The sequence below is a fragment of the Zonotrichia albicollis genome, chromosome 11 (genome assembly GCF_047830755.1).
Source record: "Zonotrichia albicollis isolate bZonAlb1 chromosome 11, bZonAlb1.hap1, whole genome shotgun sequence".
Classification (NCBI taxonomy): Eukaryota; Metazoa; Chordata; class Aves; order Passeriformes; family Passerellidae; genus Zonotrichia; species Zonotrichia albicollis.
This window is the reverse complement of record NC_133829.1, coordinates 22809746-22828081: the sequence shown is the minus strand read 5'-3', so window position 1 is coordinate 22828081 and position 18336 is coordinate 22809746. Positions and strand designations below refer to the sequence as shown.

Genomic DNA, 18336 nt, shown 5'->3' with positions numbered 1-18336 from the left:
GGTGTTAACATCCTTGAATTGGATCTTAATGTTTCTACTAACTTCAAGCAACAGGTTTATTACAGAGCCCAGATGGCTTGGCTTCTGAAATAGGCGAGTGGGTTTGCAATGGCTTGAGTAAATGAACTTTGGGTTAAAATGACGAGTTCAAGAGGGGAATATGGGGTTGGGGATTCAGGAAGGCTGTACCTTCCTCGTACCTCAACCAATAGGGAATAGAAGAGGGCAACAGGCAGCCAGGAGCTTAGGATAAAAAGAGGCTACACCCTCTGAAACATCAAAAGAGAAAACCCTGTGGGCATGTGCCCTGGTAGATTCTCTCCCTTTATTCCATTAAAGTTGAAGGACTCTTCTCTCTCCTTTATGGACACTGGCTTTTCATAGTGTGATTTTCCGTACATGACACTCTGGAACATCACAGAACCAAGAAGCCATTGTGACACATCAAGGCCCTGTTGGAACAGAAAAACCATTGCTGACAGTGCAGAACTCATTTAAAGGCACCATTGGAACAATGCAGATCCAAGGACCCCATGGTGACACTATGGAACCTCATGGAATCAGAGAGACCATTGTGACACTCTGGTACCTCACAGAATCAGGGGGACCATTACGAAATTGAGGACCCCTGTGGAACCAAAGGTCAAGGATGAAGCTGTGGGGCCCGTAAAACCAAGGAGCCATTGGGACACAGCGCGGCCGCATGGAGCCGAGGGGCCATGGGGACATTGCAAGGGCTCAGGGAAGCATGGGGCTATTGTGACACTACAGAAGAAAGGAGAACACTGTGACACTCCAGGGCCTCATGGAACCAAGGAGACCATTGTGACACTGTGGGACTCCATGGAACCAAGGCGACAGGGAACAGGTCTGGCTGACCTTGGCATGTCAAGACTGCTTCTCCTCTGCCGCTGAAGCACTGGGACTCAGGGCTTTCCTGCCTATGGGAGAGAACTGTCCTTCCCCTCCAGGAGCTCATGGCCAAAACTGGGATTCCTCCCCCAAATTTTCTTATCTGCCTTTGAAACACTGGGACCATGTGCTTTTCTTTCTTATGGGAAAAAACCATCCATCTCGACCAGGTGCCCATGGCCAAAACTGAGAATCTGCCTCCAGAATTCCCCATATCCAAGGATAGCTCCCAGACAAAAGCTGCTAGGACTTACAAGTCTGGCTGGCCTTGGCTTCCTGAGGGCTGGCAATCATCTGCCTCTGAAACACTGGGGTTTTGTGCTTTCCTTCCTAATGAAAAGGACTTGTGTTCCTGTCCAGGAACCCATAGCCAAAACTGAGATTCCACCTCCAAAATGCCCTATGTCCAAGGAGAGTCCCTAGATGAAAGGTGCCAGGACAGACAGGTCTGGCTGCATTGGCCTAAGGGAGGCCACCTGTCATCTTCTTCAAAAACACTTAGACTTGTCATTTTTCTTTCCTATTGGTAAAAACCATCCATCCTGACCCGGTGCCCATGGCCAAACCTGGAATTCTACCTCCAAAACTCCGTACATCCAAGGATTGCTCCCAAATGAAAGCCAGACAGGTCTAGCTGCCCTTGCCACTTGGGAGGTGTCCCTCACCAGCCTCGAAACACTGTGGCTCAATGCTTTCCTTCCTATGGAAAAGAACCATCCTTCTTCTCGAGGAGTCCAAAGTCAAAATTGAGATTTCTCCTCTGAAATTCCAAATATCCAAGGACGCCTCCATGACAAAAGCTGCCATAAAAATCAGGTCTTGCTGGCTTGGGAGCCAGGACAGGAGCCACCTGTCTCCTCTTCTGCCTTTGAAACACTTGGGCTCCATGCTTTCCTTCCTATGAAAAAGAACTGTCGTTCTTTTCTACAAAGAAATAGCCAAAATTGGGATTCCACCTCCCAAATTCCCTGTATCCAAGGGTTGCTTTCATACAAAAGCAACTAGAACAGAGAGGTCTGGCTGACTCAGGCCTCTGATGGCCACCTTTCGTTGGCCCCTCAAATATTGGTGTTCCCTGCTTTCCTTCCTATGTAAAAGAACCATCCTTCTCCTCCAGGTGTCCATGCCTGAAATTGGGATTCCACCTCCAAAATTCTATATATCCAAGGGTTGCTCCCAGGTAAATCTGTCAGTACCGTCAAGTCTGGCTGGCCTTGGCCTCTGGTGGATGCCCCTGCAACACTGGGGCTGGGTTCTTTCCTTGGGAAAGAAGGAAGATCCCTGGGACACTGTGGGGACCTCATGCAACCAATGGGATCATTGTGGCACCACTGAAGCCCATGGAACCAAGGGGATCGTTGTGGCACCACTTGAGCCCATGGAATCAAGGGGCCATGGTGACCCAGCGGGGCTTCATGGAACACAGAGACCATTATGACTCTGTGGGGCCTGATGGAACCATGTAGACCATTGTGACCCTTCAGGGCTTTGTGTCACCAAGGGGGCATTATGACACCTCAGGTCCTCATGGAAGCAATGGACTATTGGGACACTGTGGGGCCCCATGGAACCGAGGGGACAGGCAGCAGGTCTGGCTGCAAGTACTGAGCCCAGCTGGGGTCACGGAACCATCTGCAGGCCCCGGGTGAGATATGAACTCTTTCAGTGCTTCCATCCTCCCTCGAGTGAGAGAAAAGGACCAAGTGCAGGCACATAGAGGAGCAACATTAAGACACCGAGGGCAGTGAAGAGGAAGTTGAGTCCCAGATGGGAGGCATGAGGAGATGTTTATGATCTTGGGGCTGAAATCCTCTTGTAAAGCTATGGAGAAGGATGTAACTGATACATCAGACTCTCTTTTTCCCTGTATCACATTGAAAAGTACGAGGAAATTACTTGTTCAGCACAAGCCTCCATGCTAAAGTAGCAAATGTCAAAGTAGCTGTGATCCCATGAGAAGTTTGAACATGGAAAAAGGGAAGTGTGATGAGATCCTGTGCCTTCACAGGGAGAAGAAAAAGATGTCCTCAGAGATGATGATGATTTCAGAAATAGATGAGGAGAACCTTTGCTCTTACACAGCTCATCTTTGAACTAATACCCCATAAGTTGACATGGCCCATAAACACAACTGTAAAAGAACTTTGAAAAACTGGGAGGAATGTCACAATTGCATATTTTTCTGGGCAGTTGCTATTCATGGAAATTGAGAGCGACAAGAGAAGTGTCTCTTCTGGAGAAGTCTCCATAGCATGAAAGAGAGACTCCTCTCCTTAAGTGAACTCAAGAAAGACTATTCTAGTTGGGGTAAACTGACTGAAAATTCTAGGTTTGTCTCTTTATATTGTCAGTAAGAAAGAAAAGGTTGTAGGGAGAGGAGAAGTTTTTTGAAAGATTTGTTCTTATTACTCTTTCTTTTAGTTGCTATTAATGAACTTTTCCTTATACCCTCTGAAAGTTTTGAGCCTGCTTTGCTGTTCTCCTAATCTTATCACACAGGAGGAAATGAGTAAGTATATTCTAGTGAGTGCACTGGTATTTAGCCAACACTGAACCCACAACAATAAATGCTGCATTCTCCAAGAAATCTCAAATTGGTGAACCAAAACCACTACAGAAATATTTCTGATGAACTGCACTAGAGCAGAGGAAAATCAAGGCAGAGCCATGGTTTGTCAGGACTTGCTTGATCCTAATAACCCCTATGGTGTATTTGGAGCTGAGCCGTGGAATCTCAGGGCCTGAGAGGAGATTGCACTAACCTTTCCAGGAGTCAAAGGGAGAAGAAAACCCCCAAGTGTCTCAAATCATGAATGCGTCCCGAGGTCCATCCCCTACACAGGCTCCTCATGAACTCCTTGGAGGAGAGAAGTGGAGGCCAGGATGGCACAAAAACTTCTCAGAGATTCAGTGTGGAAAGGAAAATCCAGAGTACCTTAAAAATCTTGAGTATCTCAAAGTATTATTGAGCCCCACTAAAAATGTCAGTACAAAGCTCTCAAGGGACTCGTTAAAGCAGATAATTATGGCCATGATTGCAGAAACCTCTCTTAGAGTCTGTATTAAAAGGGGAACACCAAGTACCTTAAAATAACTGAAGTACCTTGAAGCATTAATGAGCCCCACTGAATATTGTTAGTGACAAATCCTCTCCAGGGACTAATTACAGCAGATAATTGGAGGCCATGATTGCACAAACATCTCAGAGACTCAAAGGCAAAAGTCAAACCCAAAGTCCTTTCAAAAACTCTGTGAGCACTAAGGAGCCTCCAGGGCCATTGCTGAGCAAGGCTCCCCAGGGACTCCTTCCAGCAGATCCTTGAGGCCACTGGGATGAGGGCTAGGGGGGATGCTGAGGGCAGGACAAGCGGCTGACAGTGCCCAGCCTGGCTGGGGCTGTGCCAGAAGGGCCTCAGGACAAGGTGTCTCCTCACAGCCCTTGGTGGCAAAGACCCTGCTGTGCCCCAGGGCACCAAGACTTGACTTCCCTTTGTCCCCACCTGTCATCACTGTCTCCAGTTCTCTGCTCTGCCTGGGGCCTGGGGACACTTTCTCAGTTGTGTCCCTCAGTGGGACCCATTAAAAGTCCAAGAAAGTTTGGAGTTGGATTCTGCCTTGGAGTTCTGGAGAGGTTTCTTCAGCTTCCTCTCAGGGACTGATGTTCAGGGCCTGAGCACAAAGCCCCAGAGGCTCATTAAAGTCTTTGTGCTGTGTCTGTGCTGCTGAGCTGGGCTGGGCTCCTGGCACAGAGGCAGCTCCTGGTAACCAAGAAGAGCTTCAAAAGCACATTTCTCCTGATGAGCAGTTCTTTTGCCAGCCCAGCAGGGCTGGGGCACTGCCTGCAGCCACCCCAGGCACAACACAGAGGCACAGAGAGCTTCAATCAGTCAGGGCTGGGAAGGTGTTGAGAAGTGCCTGGGGCAGAATCACTGCCAGCCCTTGGCACAGGAACCTCTGGCTGCAGGACAATGCAGCTGCAGTTCCTGGAGTGATCTCCTAAAGCTGGAACATCCCAATGCCTGCAGACCCTGTGAGTACATTCTCTGATTGTCTCTTGTGCAGAGCAGCCAGGGGTGCCCAGGGCTGTCGTGCAGAGCAGGGTCCTGCAGCCCAGGGCGCTGTGCTGGGGCAGGGACTCTGCTGCCTGCCAGGGACAGCTCTCAGCCAGCCCTGGCAGCTGCTCCCAGCACTGGGGGACAAGGTCTGGGTGGGAGGAGACAGCTGGTAAGGCTTGGAAGTGTTTTCCTTGTGTGGGGAGGATGCTGCTTTGTTCAGGACTGCTCCCAGCATCGCATTTGACTGCAGAATATTTCCAAGAAGATTTTACAGGGAGCATAATGAAGCAGGGTCTGCAGAACAGGGAAAATCCTGCTTTTTTTAATCGACTGGTCTAGGTTGGAAATTGCAGATAGATATTCATCACTCAGTTGCGGTTGGAAAATTAAATTCTCTGTGATCTGAATAAACCAGGCAGTAACAGCAATCAGCACAGGAACCCAAAGACAGCATCATTGTTGCTTTTACAGATTCCTCAGGGTTGCTCTGACATTGTCATCAGAGGCTGCAGAGCCAGAGCTGACCCTGGGCAGTGCCAGAACTGGGAGGGGTCTGCAGGGCAGAGCTGAGCCCCCAGAGCTGGGCTGGGCTCTGGCAGCACTGGCAGGGCCCAGCCCTGGGCACAGGGAAGCATCTGCTGGCAGGGACAGCTCCAGGCAGCAGAATCCTGGGCAGGCAGTGGGGGAAACGTGCCCGCAAGATGTGCTGGGATATTTAAAGTCCTCTCCAAACCCAACTATTCCATGATTACTTTTTTAACAGATCTCCATGCCAAGACACCATAGGAAATGTCCAACAGCAGCTCCATCAGGCACTTCCTCCTGCTGGCATTGGCAGACACGCGGCAGCTGCAGCTCCTGCACTTCTGCCTCTTGCTGGGCATCTCCCTGGCTGCCCTGCTGGGCAACGGCCTCATCATCAGCGCCGTAGCCTGCGGCCACCACCTGCACACGCCCATGTTCTTCTTCCTGCTCAACCTGGCCCTCAGCGACCTGGGCTCCATCTACACCACTGTCCCCAAAGCCATGCACAATTCCCTCTGGGACACCAGGAACATCTCCTACACTGGATGTGCAGCACAGGCCTTTCTGATTTTCTTCTTCCTTGGATCAGAGTTTTCCCTCCTGACCATCATGTGCTACGACCGCTACATGTCCATCTGCAAACCTCTGCACTACGGGACCCTCCTGGGCAGCAGAGCTTGTGCCCACATGGCAGCAGCTGCCTGGGCCAGTGCCTTTCTCTATTCACTGCTGCACACGGCCAATACATTTTCCCTTCCCCTGTGCCATGGTAATGCCCTGGGCCAGTTCTTCTGTGAAATCCCCCAGATCCTCAAGCTCTCCCGCTCGAAATCCTACTTTAGGGAAGTTGGGCTCATTGTTGTTAGTGCTTGTTTAGGATTTGGATGTTTTGTGTTCATTGTTTTCTCCTATGTGCAGATCTTCAGGGCTGTGCTGAGGATCCCCTCTAAGCAGGGACGGTATAAAACCTTTTCCACCTGCCTCCCTCACCTGGCTGTGGTCTCCCTGTTCCTCAGCACTGCCACAGTTGCTCACCTGAAGCCCCCCTCCATCTCCTCCCCATCCTTGGATCTTTCAGTTTCAGTTCTATACTCGGTTGTGCCTCCAGCCCTGAACCCCCTCATCTACAGCCTGAAGAACCAGGAGCTCAAGACTGCAATGAGGAGACTGATGACTGGATGGTTTCAGGAACATTAAACTGCTGGCAAAGTTTTGCAAATCAGTTGTAATCAAAGTCACCTGTCATACTTGGTTGGTTTACATGTGGGGTATTTTTTCCTTGGTTTTTCATGCTGTCTACAAAGAAATGTCATTGTTTGAGCCGTTTCTCATTTTGTTTCTCTTCAACTTCCCTATGGCTACAGAGTGAGTACTCCTGGTGTATGTATAGAAACTAGAGGATCTCCCAGCAGAGTTTTCTGCAGAGATGCCCTTTTGTTGCCTTCACTGGAGCTGCAGCAGCAATGTCTGTGTGCAAAGCTGAGGGCGGATCAGTGCTGGCACAGCAGCTGTGCCCAAGAGCAGCAGCAGCACTTGGTGTTGCCAGTGCTGCTGCCGTGGCCCTGCCCCGCTGCCCTGGTGGCCCTGGTGTTGCTGCAGGGCCTGGGTGCTCTCGGGGCCAAGCACAGCCCTGGGGGTGGCAGTGCCGGGGCTGCAGCAGGGACAGGCCATGGGCACTGCTGGGGCAGCGCTGACGCCGCAGGCCAGGGCCTGGGGGCTCCAGGCTCCTTGCCCAGGCTCTCTCAAGAACACACCCAGGCCAATGCTCAACACATAAAAGCCCCGTGAGCAGCCCCAGGCTGGCCGTGGGCAGGCTGGGGGCAAACAGCATGGCTGGGGCTCTGCAAGGGCCCTGGGGCAGACGGGAAGGAGCAGCAGAGCAGGGGCTGATCCATCCCCAGTGCACTGCACAGCCCAGGGCAGCGTCCCAGAGCATCCTCATGGAGCTGCCAACAACTTGCCCCCTCTGCAGCCCTGGCCTCTCCCCCAGCTCACACAGGTGCCCCATCCTTGCAGGCACAGACATGGCAGCACTGGCTCAGGAGTCCCTGTTTGCATTGCACACAGCAGCGGGAGCACCCCCATGCTGTTGGTGTGGGGACATGAACCTGAGGGAGCACAAATGCCATCAGCCCCTGGGGCCAGCAAGGGCTGGGGGACACCAGGGAAACCACTCAGCTTTGTCCTGGCCTCTGCAGTCAGCCAGAAAGTTTGTTCCTATCACCTGGGAGTTTCCTGTCCCACTGCAGATGCTGTTTCTCAGAGCCAGAGGTGCCTGGTAGCAACTCCCAAACTGCACTGAGCATTTCCTTGCCTTTACCTTTGCTTTTGTTACTTTTTCCTGCAACCAATTTGTTCTTTTTGCTCATCACAGGGGGCTTAGAACTGGACACAGCACTCTAGGTGCTGGCCAACCAGTGCAGAGCACAGGGGAAGAATCCCTGCCCTGCTCCTGCTGGCCACACTATTCCTGATCCAGGCCAGGAGCCATTGGCCTTCTTGCTCACCTGGGCACACTGCTGACTCATGTCCAGCCTGCTGTCCATCTGTCCCTGCAGGTCCCTTTCTGCCTGGCCGCTCTCCAGCCACTCTGTCTCCCACCTGTAGCACTGCAGGGATTGTTGTGGCCAAAGTGTAGGACCTGGCACTTGGACTTGTTAAACCTCACCTTGTTGGATTTGGCCCTGGATTCAGCCGGTCCAGGGCCCTGTGCAGAGCCCCCCTACCCTCCAGCAGATCAACACTCCCAAACAACTTGGTATTACATGGTTCCTGGATGCCCCAGAGTGTCCAAATGGCCTCCATGAGTCCATGAAGCCTCCCAGTGTCACAATGTCCCTTTGGTTCCATGGGACCCCTTGGTGTCACAAAGTTCCTTGTATCCATCGGCCCTGCAGTGTCACAATGGATCCTTGGTTCCATGAGGTCTGGCAGTGCAGCAATACTCTCCTTGGTTGCACAGTGTCACAATGGCCTCTTGGTCCTAAGAGCCACCACGGTGTCCAACATGTTTCCTTCATTCCAGGAGTCCCTGAGGAGCAGCACTAGCCCCTTGGTTCCATGGGGCCCTGCATTGTCACAATGACCCCATCATGACACCAGGTCCTTCCCTGTCACAATGCTCTGCATGGTTCCACAAGGCCCTGCAGGGTCACAGAGGCCTCTTGGCTCCATGAAGCCTCAGAGTGCCACAAGGAATTCCTTGGTGCTGCAACGTCACAATGGAGCCCTGGTGGCACAAGATCCTGCAGTGTCATCAGAGACCCTTGGTTCCATGGGGCACCAGAGTGTCACAATTGTTCCCGCAGTTCCTAGAGTCCTTGCAATGGAGCAATAGCCCCTTGATTCCATTGTCCCTAGGATCTCCCAGGAGTCTGCTTGATTCCACATTGTCACAGTGGCCCCTTGCACTGTTTTTTATATAGAATATTTCTAGTTTGAATACACTACAGAAATCTGTTGTATCTTCCACAAAAGATTTGGAAACTTAATTCAAATGACTCCCAGAGGCTTGCGTGGTTAAGGTGTTCTGAATGTTAATGAGCCCTGGGACACTGAATTCCTGCACTGATGAGCTGAAGGCTGAACAAGCCTCTGCAGCTGTGAAATTCAGCAGCAGCCTCCAAGGTGCTGAGAATGTCAGCAGCCCTCACTGAGGCCATGCCTGCCCAGAGACCGTGGGGGAATGGGCAGACAAGGAGAGCGTCCCTGGGGCTGGGGCTGGTGCTCAGAGGCACCAGCGGCTCCAGCTGGGAAATGGAGTGTGGAATGTGGCTGGGAAAGCCCTGCCTGGGCTGGGCCAAGCAGGACACACAAGCCCTGACTCCCATCCCCCAGATGACTCTCTCAAGGAGCAATTTAAAATTAATTACAATTATTTGTGTACTCTGAGTTGGATGTACAGGTTAAATACTGACAAGAGATCTTCAAGAGGTTAAAGAATAAAACAGCCATTACTGCCAGCTTTAGAAAAAAAGAGAAACTTGGCAAATCAATCAAAACCACTTGTCAACCTTCAATCAATCAAAAACACTTCTCAAAGCATTACCTTGGTCCATTCAATTTCACAAGCTCAAAGCCTGTTTAATTTTAAGTTAATCAAAATTTGCAAGAGGAGGGAATTAGAAGAAGACAGAAAAAGGGAGAAAGAAGAAAAAGATTTTGAGAGGCACACAGACAGCTACCAACTCCTGGATTCCACCTGTGTTCAGATGGAAAATCCAAGAGTAGGTAGGGCCAAGATTTGTGCTTGCTTTGTGGTCAGCCTTCAATCCCCCTTGGTTTTGCTGGGCCCTTCCCCCAAGTGGGACTTGGGCTCATTTGGTCCCTCAGGAGCTGGGCTGGGGGCTGCAGAGGTGGCTGTGGAGCATTGCCTGTGCTGTGCCAGGGACTGGCAGCCACTGCTGGGCTGGGATAGAGACTCTGGGGGGATTGGGGTTCCAGGGCAGGGCAAAGCTGGACCTGCCCCTTCCTCCCCCCTACATGAAATTTTTTCAGCCGACAATCTCCTCCAGTCTTTCACAATTGGGAATATTGGATGTGGAACCCCAATTCGGGCCATGGGCACGTGGACAAGAACGACAGTTTTTTTTCCATAGAGGCCCAGATCCTCTAGGCCAAGGTCAGCCAGACTTGTCAGTTATGCCAGATCTTGTCTGAGACCTATTCTTCGATGTAAGGAATTTTGGAGGTGGAAGCCCAATCTCAGCCATGGACACCCGGAGAAACAGCACAGGTCTTTCCCATGGGAAGGAGAACATGGAACCTTCCCCAGTGTTTTGGGGACATATGAAAAATGCCAATTGATTGTTTTTAAAATTTTTAAAAGTTTAATAGTAATAAAATGGTTAAAAAGAATAGTAACACAATAAGAGTAATAACAATTTGGACAAATTGAATTAGGACAGTATGAGACAATAAAAGCAAAGAGTTACGGACATCCGGGTGCCTTTTTCTGGGCATCATGAGTCCGAAAAAGGACCTCAGCTAACAAAGGATTAACCCTTAAGAACAATAGCCCGTTTCATATTCATGCACTTCATACATGATGCATCAATTCCATTCAAACACAGGATTTTGTCTGGTCATTGTCAACTTCTTCCTTCTAATTCTAACAGCGCCTTCAAGGTGGGAAGAAGTTAGTTTCTTCTGATAAGAAGGCAATACATTCATTTCCCTGAGAGATTTAGGTGTCCTGTGGCTGCCATCTGGTGTGAGTGCCTCATTCCTTTCTTTAAAAAAACCCCACTAACATAGTTCTCTTTTTAACAAATTTTATAACCTAAAACTATATTTAACACAGTACTTAAGAGAATTAATACAGCATGTCTTTCTAACACAACACATATACATTCATTTTAATATTTGCAAAACACCAATCATATAATACATGCATTTTTCACAGGACAGATCTAAGAAAATTTGGAGGAGAAATCCCAATTCTGGCCATGGGTGTCTGGAGAAGGAGGAGTTCTTTTCCATAGGAAGGAAAGCACGGAGCCCCGGTGTTTCAGCAGCAGATGAGAAGTGACCCTCAACATGCCATGGTCAGCTAGACCAGTGAGGTGGTCCCTGGGAGGCCAAGCCAGCCAGACCTGTTCCATGTTCTTTTGGTTTTATGGTGACCCATAGTGTCACAATACTGTTTATGACCCTGCAGTGTCATATCAGTGCCTTGATTCCATGGGGTCTAGCAGTGTCACAATGGATCCTTGTTTTGATTGGGTTCTACAGTGTTGCAATGGCCCTTCAGTGTGACAATGGTCCCAATGATTCCATGAGGCCTTGCAGTGTCACAGTGGCCTCCGTGGTTCCCCAGGCCCCACAATGTCACAGGACTCCTCTTTTCCATGAACCCTGAAATGTCACAATGGACCTTTGGACCCCGGGGCTTTGTGGTATCACAATGGTCTCCTTTGGCTCCACACTGTCACAATGGACCACTGATGACAGGAGGCCCTGCAATGTCACAATGGCCCTATGGTTCCTTGCAGCCCTGCAGTGTCACAAAGGCCTCTTGGTTTCATGAGGCCCCACAGTATCACAATGGTCCTCTTGGTACTGTGGGGATCCCCAGGGTCACAATGGTCTCACTGGTTCCATGAGGCCTCACAGTGTCACAATGCTTTCCTTATTCCATGGGGCCTCACAGTGTCCCAATGATTCTATGAGTTTCAATGATTCCACGAATTCCCTCAGTGTCAAAATGGACCTTGGTTCCATGAGGCTCTGCAGTGCCCAAGTGGTCTCTACATTAGGTTCTATGAGGTCTTGCAATGTCACAATGGATCTTTGGCTCCATGGGGTCTTGCAGTGTCACAATGGCCCCTTGGTTTGATGGGCCCTCTCAGTGTCACAATGATCCCTACATTCCATGGAGCCACACAGTGTCAGTACGGTCCCTTTGGTTCCATGAGGCCCAGCAATGTCACAGTGCTCTCCATGATTCCATGAGGCCTCACAGAGTCACACTGGTCCCTTGGTCTCACAGGGCCCCACAGTGTCACAGTGGTCCCTTGGTTCCATGGGCCCTGTGCTGCTGCATTCCCCCCTCCCCTTTTCAGGCCACCGTGCCAGCTGAGAAAGGCCCCTTGGGCCTCGGCCTTGGCCAACAGCCCCTGGGCTCAGCTCCTCTGCAGCTCATCACAAACACTGTCTGCTCCAGGCACTGCTGCTGCCCAACCAGCTCCTGGGTTCTGTAGGAGCAGCCCTGGGAACTATTTTGTTCCCTCAGTGGCACAACATCCCTGTTCTTACACTGCCAAAGAAAGCTGTTGGTGCCAAGTGCGGCCAGGATGAACCATTGCTGGGACTGGAGCCCCTCTCTTGGGGCCCTACAAACAGTGCTCCAAAAGGAGCCCCTTGGAGCTCTCCTGGGCCAGCGACTCCCTCTGAGTGGGGCCTCTTCGAGCCGGGAACTCTCCCGTTTGCTGCACTGGGGGATCCTGAACAACCACAGAGCCTGGGCCAATTCCCCCACTCCTCCAGGCTCAACCCTGCACCTGGTAGGGAGATGCCAAAGGATCCACAGGGAGCATTTCCTGCCCTCAGGGGAATTTCTCACAGGTGCCTGGCACTGACTCTTTGTGTCTTTGTGCACACAGGAGTGTCTGTGCTGGGGAAATGTGGCAGTAGATTGTGACGGGAAATGTGGCAGTAGATTGTGACAAGAAATGTGACAAGAACAGACTGTCCCTGTGTGCCAAAAGATCAGTCAATGGGGTAAATATCCAGCCTGGCTGGGCAAGGAGGTTTTGGAGGAACTTAGGAATAAAAAGAGGATGTATCAGCGTTGGAAAGAGGGTCAGGTCTCTAAGGAAGTGTTCAAGAAGGCTGCTAGAGCATGCAGACAAAAAATTAGGCAGGCCAAAGCTCAGTTTGAACTTAGAATGGCGATTTCTGTAAAGGATAATAAAAAATGTTTTTACAAATACATCAATGCTACAAGGAAGGGTTTGACCAGCCTTTGTTCTTTATTGCACAAGGGAGGGAACTTAGTATCTGCAGATGAGGAGAAGGCAGAAGTGCTTAATGCCTACTTTGCTTCAGTTTTTAGTGGGAAGATGACTTGCCCTCAAGACACCTGCCCGCCTGGGCTGGTTGATGGTGTCAGGGAGCAGAATGGTCCCTCATTATCCAAGAAGAGGCAGTTATAGAACTACTGATATGCTTGGATTTTCATAAATCTATGGGACCAGACGGGATCCACCCCAGGGTAATAAGAGAGCTGGCAAATGAGATTGCAAAGCCACTCTCCATCACTTACCAACAGTCCTGGCTCACTGGTGAGGTTATGGCTGACTGGAAGCTGGCCAGTGTGATACCCATTCACAAAAAGGGTGCAAAGGAGGATCCTGGTAATTATAGACCAGTCAGCCTGGCTTCACTACCTGGCAAAATAATGGGACACTTTATATTAAGTGCCATCACACAGAATTTACAGGATGGCCAGGGTATCAGACCCAGCCAGCATGGGTTTAGGAGGGGTAGGTCATGTTTAACCAACCTGGTCACCTTTTATGACCAGGTAACCTGCCTAGTGGATACAGGGAAGGTTGCAGATGTTGTTTATTTGTATTTCAGCAAGGCCTTTGACACTGTCTCCCATAGCATACTCCCAGAAAAGCTGGCAGCCCGTGGCTTGGACAGGAACACTCTTTGCTGGGTTAGGAACTGGCTGCATAGTCAGGCCCAGAGAGTGGTGGTGAATGGTGCTGCATCCAGCTGGTGGCCAGTCACCAGTGGTGTCCCTCAGGGGTCTGTGCTGGGGCCAGTTCTGTTTAATATTTTTATTGATGACATGGATGAGGGTTTAGAGTCTTTCATTAGCAAATTTGCAGATGACACTAAGCTGGGAGCATGTGTCAATCTGTTAGAGGGAGCTGGTTTTGCAGAGGGATTTGGAATGGTTGGATGTATGGGCAAAATCGAATGGGATGAAGTTCAATAAGTCCAAGTGCCGAGTCCTGCACTTTGGCCACAATAACCCCCTGCAACGATATAAGCTAGGAAAGGTGTGACTGGACAGTGCTCAGGAGGAAAGGGACCTGGGGATGCTGGTTGACAGTCGGCTGAACATGAGCCAGCAGAGTGCCGTGGTGGCCAAGAAGGCCAATGGCATCCTGGCCAGTATCAGGAACAGTGTGGCCAGTGGGAGTAGGGAGGTCATTCTTCCCCTGTACTCGGCACTGGTGAGGCCACACCTTGAGTATTGCATCCAGTTCTGGGCCCCTCAGTTTAGGAGGGATGTTGAGATGCTTGAGCATGTGCAAAGGAGAGCAACGAGGCTGGTGAGGGGTTTGGAGCACAGGCCGTATGAATAACGACTGAGGGAGATGGGGTTGTTCAGCCTGGACAAAAGGAGACTCAGAAGTGACCTTATCACTCTCTTCAACTTCCTGAAGGGTGGCTGTGGTGAGCTGGGGGTCGGTCTCTTTCTCCAGGCAACAACAGACAGAACAAGAGGACACAGTCTCAAGTTGCGCCAAGAGAGATACAGGCTAGAATTAAGGAGGAAATTTTTCACAGAAAGAGTGGTAATACTGGAATCATCGACCCAGGGAGGTGGTGGAGTCACCATCCCTCGATGTGTTTAAGGGAAGACTGAATGTGGCAATTGGTGCCATGATCTAGTTGAGGTGTTAGAACATGGGTTGGACTCGATGATCTTCAAGGTCTCTTCCAACCTAGAAATTCTGTGATTCTATGATTCATGGAACCAAGGATCCACTGTGACACTTCAGGGCCTGGGGGGACCAAGGGCCATTGTGACAGTGCGGGGTCAAAGATCCAAGGGACTTTGTGACACCAAGGGGTCCTATGGAACCAAAGAAACATTGTGACACTGGGAGGCAGCATGGAACCATGGAGACCATTGGGACACTCTGGGAAACCATGCTGACACAAAGTTGGGTGCGAGTTTAATCTGCTGGAGGGTAGGAGGGCTCTGCACAGGGCCCTGGACAGGCTGGATCCAGGGCCCAAACCAAACAAAGTGAGGTTTAACAAGTCCAAATGCCAGGTCCTGCACTTCGGCCACAACAACCCCTGCAGCACTACAGGTTGGCAACAGAGTGGCTGGAGAGTAGCCAGTCAGAAAGGGACCTACTGGGACTGATGGACAGCAGGCTAGACATGAGCCAGCAGTGTTGCCAGGTGGGCAAGAAGGCCAATGGCTCCTGGCCTGCATCAAGAATGGTGTGACCAGCAGGAGCTGGGCAGGGATTCCTTCCCTGTGATCAGCACTGGTTGGGCAGCACTGGTTGGGAGTGCTGTGTCCAGTTCTGGGCCCCCTGGGGTGGGCAAGAGGAAGAAATATGAAGCTAGAGGAGTAAAGAAAGCAAAGGTAAAGAAAAGGAAATGCTCAGTGCAGTTTGGGAGTGGCTGCCAGGCAGCCGTGGCTCTGAGCAAGTGTCCGCAGTGGGACAGGAAACTCCCCGCTGATGGGAACAAACTTTCTGGCTGACTGCAAAAGGCCAGGAAAAAGCTGAGTGGTTTCCTTGGTGTCCCCCAGCCCTTGCTGGCCCCAGGGGCTGATGGCATTTGTGCTCCCTCAGGTTCATGTCCCCACAGCAACAGCATGGGGGTGCTCCCCCTGCTCTGTGCAATGCAAACAGGGGCTCCTGAGCTATTGGAATAAGAATCCCAATATTACCAGTTAGATGGTGCCTGGCCCAGTCTAACCCTCACTGCTGGGCCAAAGGCAGCACTGTGGTATAAATCACCCCAGAGATACCTTGGCTGCTGGAGCTTGCAGCAGGCCATTGAACAAGTCCAGGCTTGTCAGGAACTCCGTTTACCTCAGGAGAGAGAGCTTCTGGCGATGGTGAAGAGAAAAAGGAGAGGATTCCGCTGGAGGGTTTAATGTCCAGATGTTTATTCCATGGTTACAGAGGTCTGAACCGGGGCAACTGCTCCAACAGAATCCCGGCTGCATGGTCTGATTAACCTTTTAAGCTCAGGGACAGGGGAAGTGGAGGGGACAGGTGAGCTACCAACCAGGTGAAAGGGGCAGGGTCTCAAGGGACTAGGGACACCTATACGGTCCAATGTCCCCCAGGCCTGAGGAGCATCTTTTGAACGTTACCAACCACACGACGCCTTGCTGGGATGTTAAGCCTGTTTGACAGGGCACACTCAGCAAGGGGCGAGGGGGAAGGGAGAAGGGAATATTGGCACACCTGAGGAAGGGAGCCGGAAGCTAAAAACACACCACAACACTGAGCCAGTGCTGCCATGACTGTGCCTGCAAGGATGGGGCACCTGTGTGAGCTGGGGGAGAGGCCAGGGCTGCAGAGGAGAGATGTTGTTGGCAGCTCCATGAGGACGCTCTGGGATGCTACCCTGGCCTGTCCAGCGCACTGGGGATGGATCAACCCCTGCTCTGCTGCTCTTTCCCATCTCCCCCAGGGCCCTTGCAGAGCCCCAGCCATGCTGTTTGCCCCCAGCCTGCCCACAGCCAGCCTGGGGCTGCTCATGGGGGTTTTCTGTGCTCAGCACTGGCCTGGGCGTGTTCTTGAGAGAGCCTGGGCAAAGAGCCTGGAGCCCCCAGGGCCTGGCCTGAGGCGTCAGCGCTGCCCCAGCAGTGCCCATGGCCTGTCCCTGCTGCAGCCCCGGCACTGCCACCCCCAGGGCTGTGCCCGGCCCCGAGAGCACTCAGGCCCTGCAGCAACACCAGGGCCACCAGGGCAGCGGGGCAGGGCCACGGCAGCAGCACTGGCAACACCAAGTGCTGCTGCTGCTGGGCACAGCTGCTGTGCCAGCACTGATCTGCCCCCAGCTCTGCACACAGACATTGCTGCTGCAGTTCCAGAGAAGGCAACAATAGGGCATCTCTGCAGAAAACTTTGCTGGGAGATCCTTTATTTCCTTTAAAGCCACAAGGAAACCAGCCTCTCATTGACACAGTCTGTGACCATAGGGAAGGTAGAGAGAAACAAAATGAGAAATGGCACAAAGAATGACATTTCTGTGTGGACAATATGAAAACAGCAAAAGAAAGGAAAAAACTAACAACCAAATGAACAAGAAGTATCAAAGGTGACTTTGATTACAAATGATTGGCAGAAATTGGCCAGCAGTTTAATGTTTCTGAAACCATCCAGTCATCAGTGTCCAAACTGCAGTCTTGAGCTCCCGGTTCCTCAGGCTGTAGATGAGGGGGTTCAGGGCTGGAGGCACCACCGAGTACAGAACTGACAGGGCCAGATCCAGGGATGGGGAGGACATGCAGGAGGGCTTCATGTGGGCAAACACTGCAGTGCTGAGGAACAGGGAGACCACAGCCAGGTGAGGGAGGCAGGTGGAAAAGTTTTTATGCCGTCCCTGCTCAGAGGGGATCCTCAGCACGGCCCTGAAGATCTGCACATAGGAGAACACAATGAACACAAAACAACCAGAACATAAACAAGTAGTTACTGCAATGACCCCATATTCCCTGAGGGAGCTGGTGTGTGAGCAGGAGAGCTTGAGGATCTGTGGGATTTCACAGAAGAACTGGCCCAGGGCACTGCCATGACACAGGGGGAGGGAAAATGTATTGGCTGTGTGCATGAGAGCATTGAGAAAGGCACTGGCCCAGGCAGCTGCTGCCATGTGGGCACAAGCTCTGCTGCCCAGGAGGGTCCCGTAGTGCAGGGGTTTGCAGATGGACACGTAGCGGTCGTAGCACATAATGGTCAGGAGGAAATACTCTGCTGAGATGAACATAAAAAAAAAGAGCTGAGCAGCACATCCAGTGTAGGAGATGTCCCTGGTGTCCCAGAGGGAATTGTGCATGGCTTTGGGGACAGTGGTGCAGATGGAGCCCAGGTCAGTGAGGGCCAGGTTGAGCAGGAAGAAGAACATGGGTGTGTGCAGGTGGTGGCCGCAGGCTACGGCACTGATGATGAGGCCGTTGCTCAGGAGGGCAGTCAGGGAGATGCCCAGCAAGAGGCAGAAGTGCAGGAGCTGCAGCTGCCGCGTGTCTGCCAATGCCAGCAGGAGGAAGTGCCTGATGGAGCTGCTGTTGGACATTTGCTGTTATGCCTTTGCATGGGGATCTGTTAAAAAAGTAATCATGGAATAGTTGGGTTTGGAGAGAACTTTAAATATCCCAGCTCAGCCCTGGCGGCTCAGCTCTGCCCTGCAGGCCCCTCCCAACTCTGGAACTGACCAGGGGCAGCTCTGGCTCTGCAGGCTCTGTTGGCAACAGCACAGAGACCCTTGAAGAGGCTGGAAAAGTGACATTGATGCTGCCCTAAGAACTTATTTCTGTCACTGACTTTTTATTTCAGATCTGAGATAAAATGTCCTTATATTCCTCAGCCTGAACTGAGACATAAATATCTATGTTCAATTTCCCATC

The 18336-nt window shown here is 51.3% G+C and overlaps 1 protein-coding gene across 1 annotated transcript; it reads left to right on the top strand.

The window, feature by feature from the left end:
* The first annotated feature begins 5756 nt into the window (after nucleotides 1-5756).
* Nucleotides 5757-6689, top strand: LOC141730622 (olfactory receptor 14C36-like). Its single transcript, XM_074549768.1, has one exon. It carries the CDS (start codon nucleotides 5757-5759, stop codon nucleotides 6687-6689), a length of 933 nt encoding a protein of 310 aa, XP_074405869.1.
* The last annotated feature ends 11647 nt before the right edge of the window (nucleotides 6690-18336 follow it).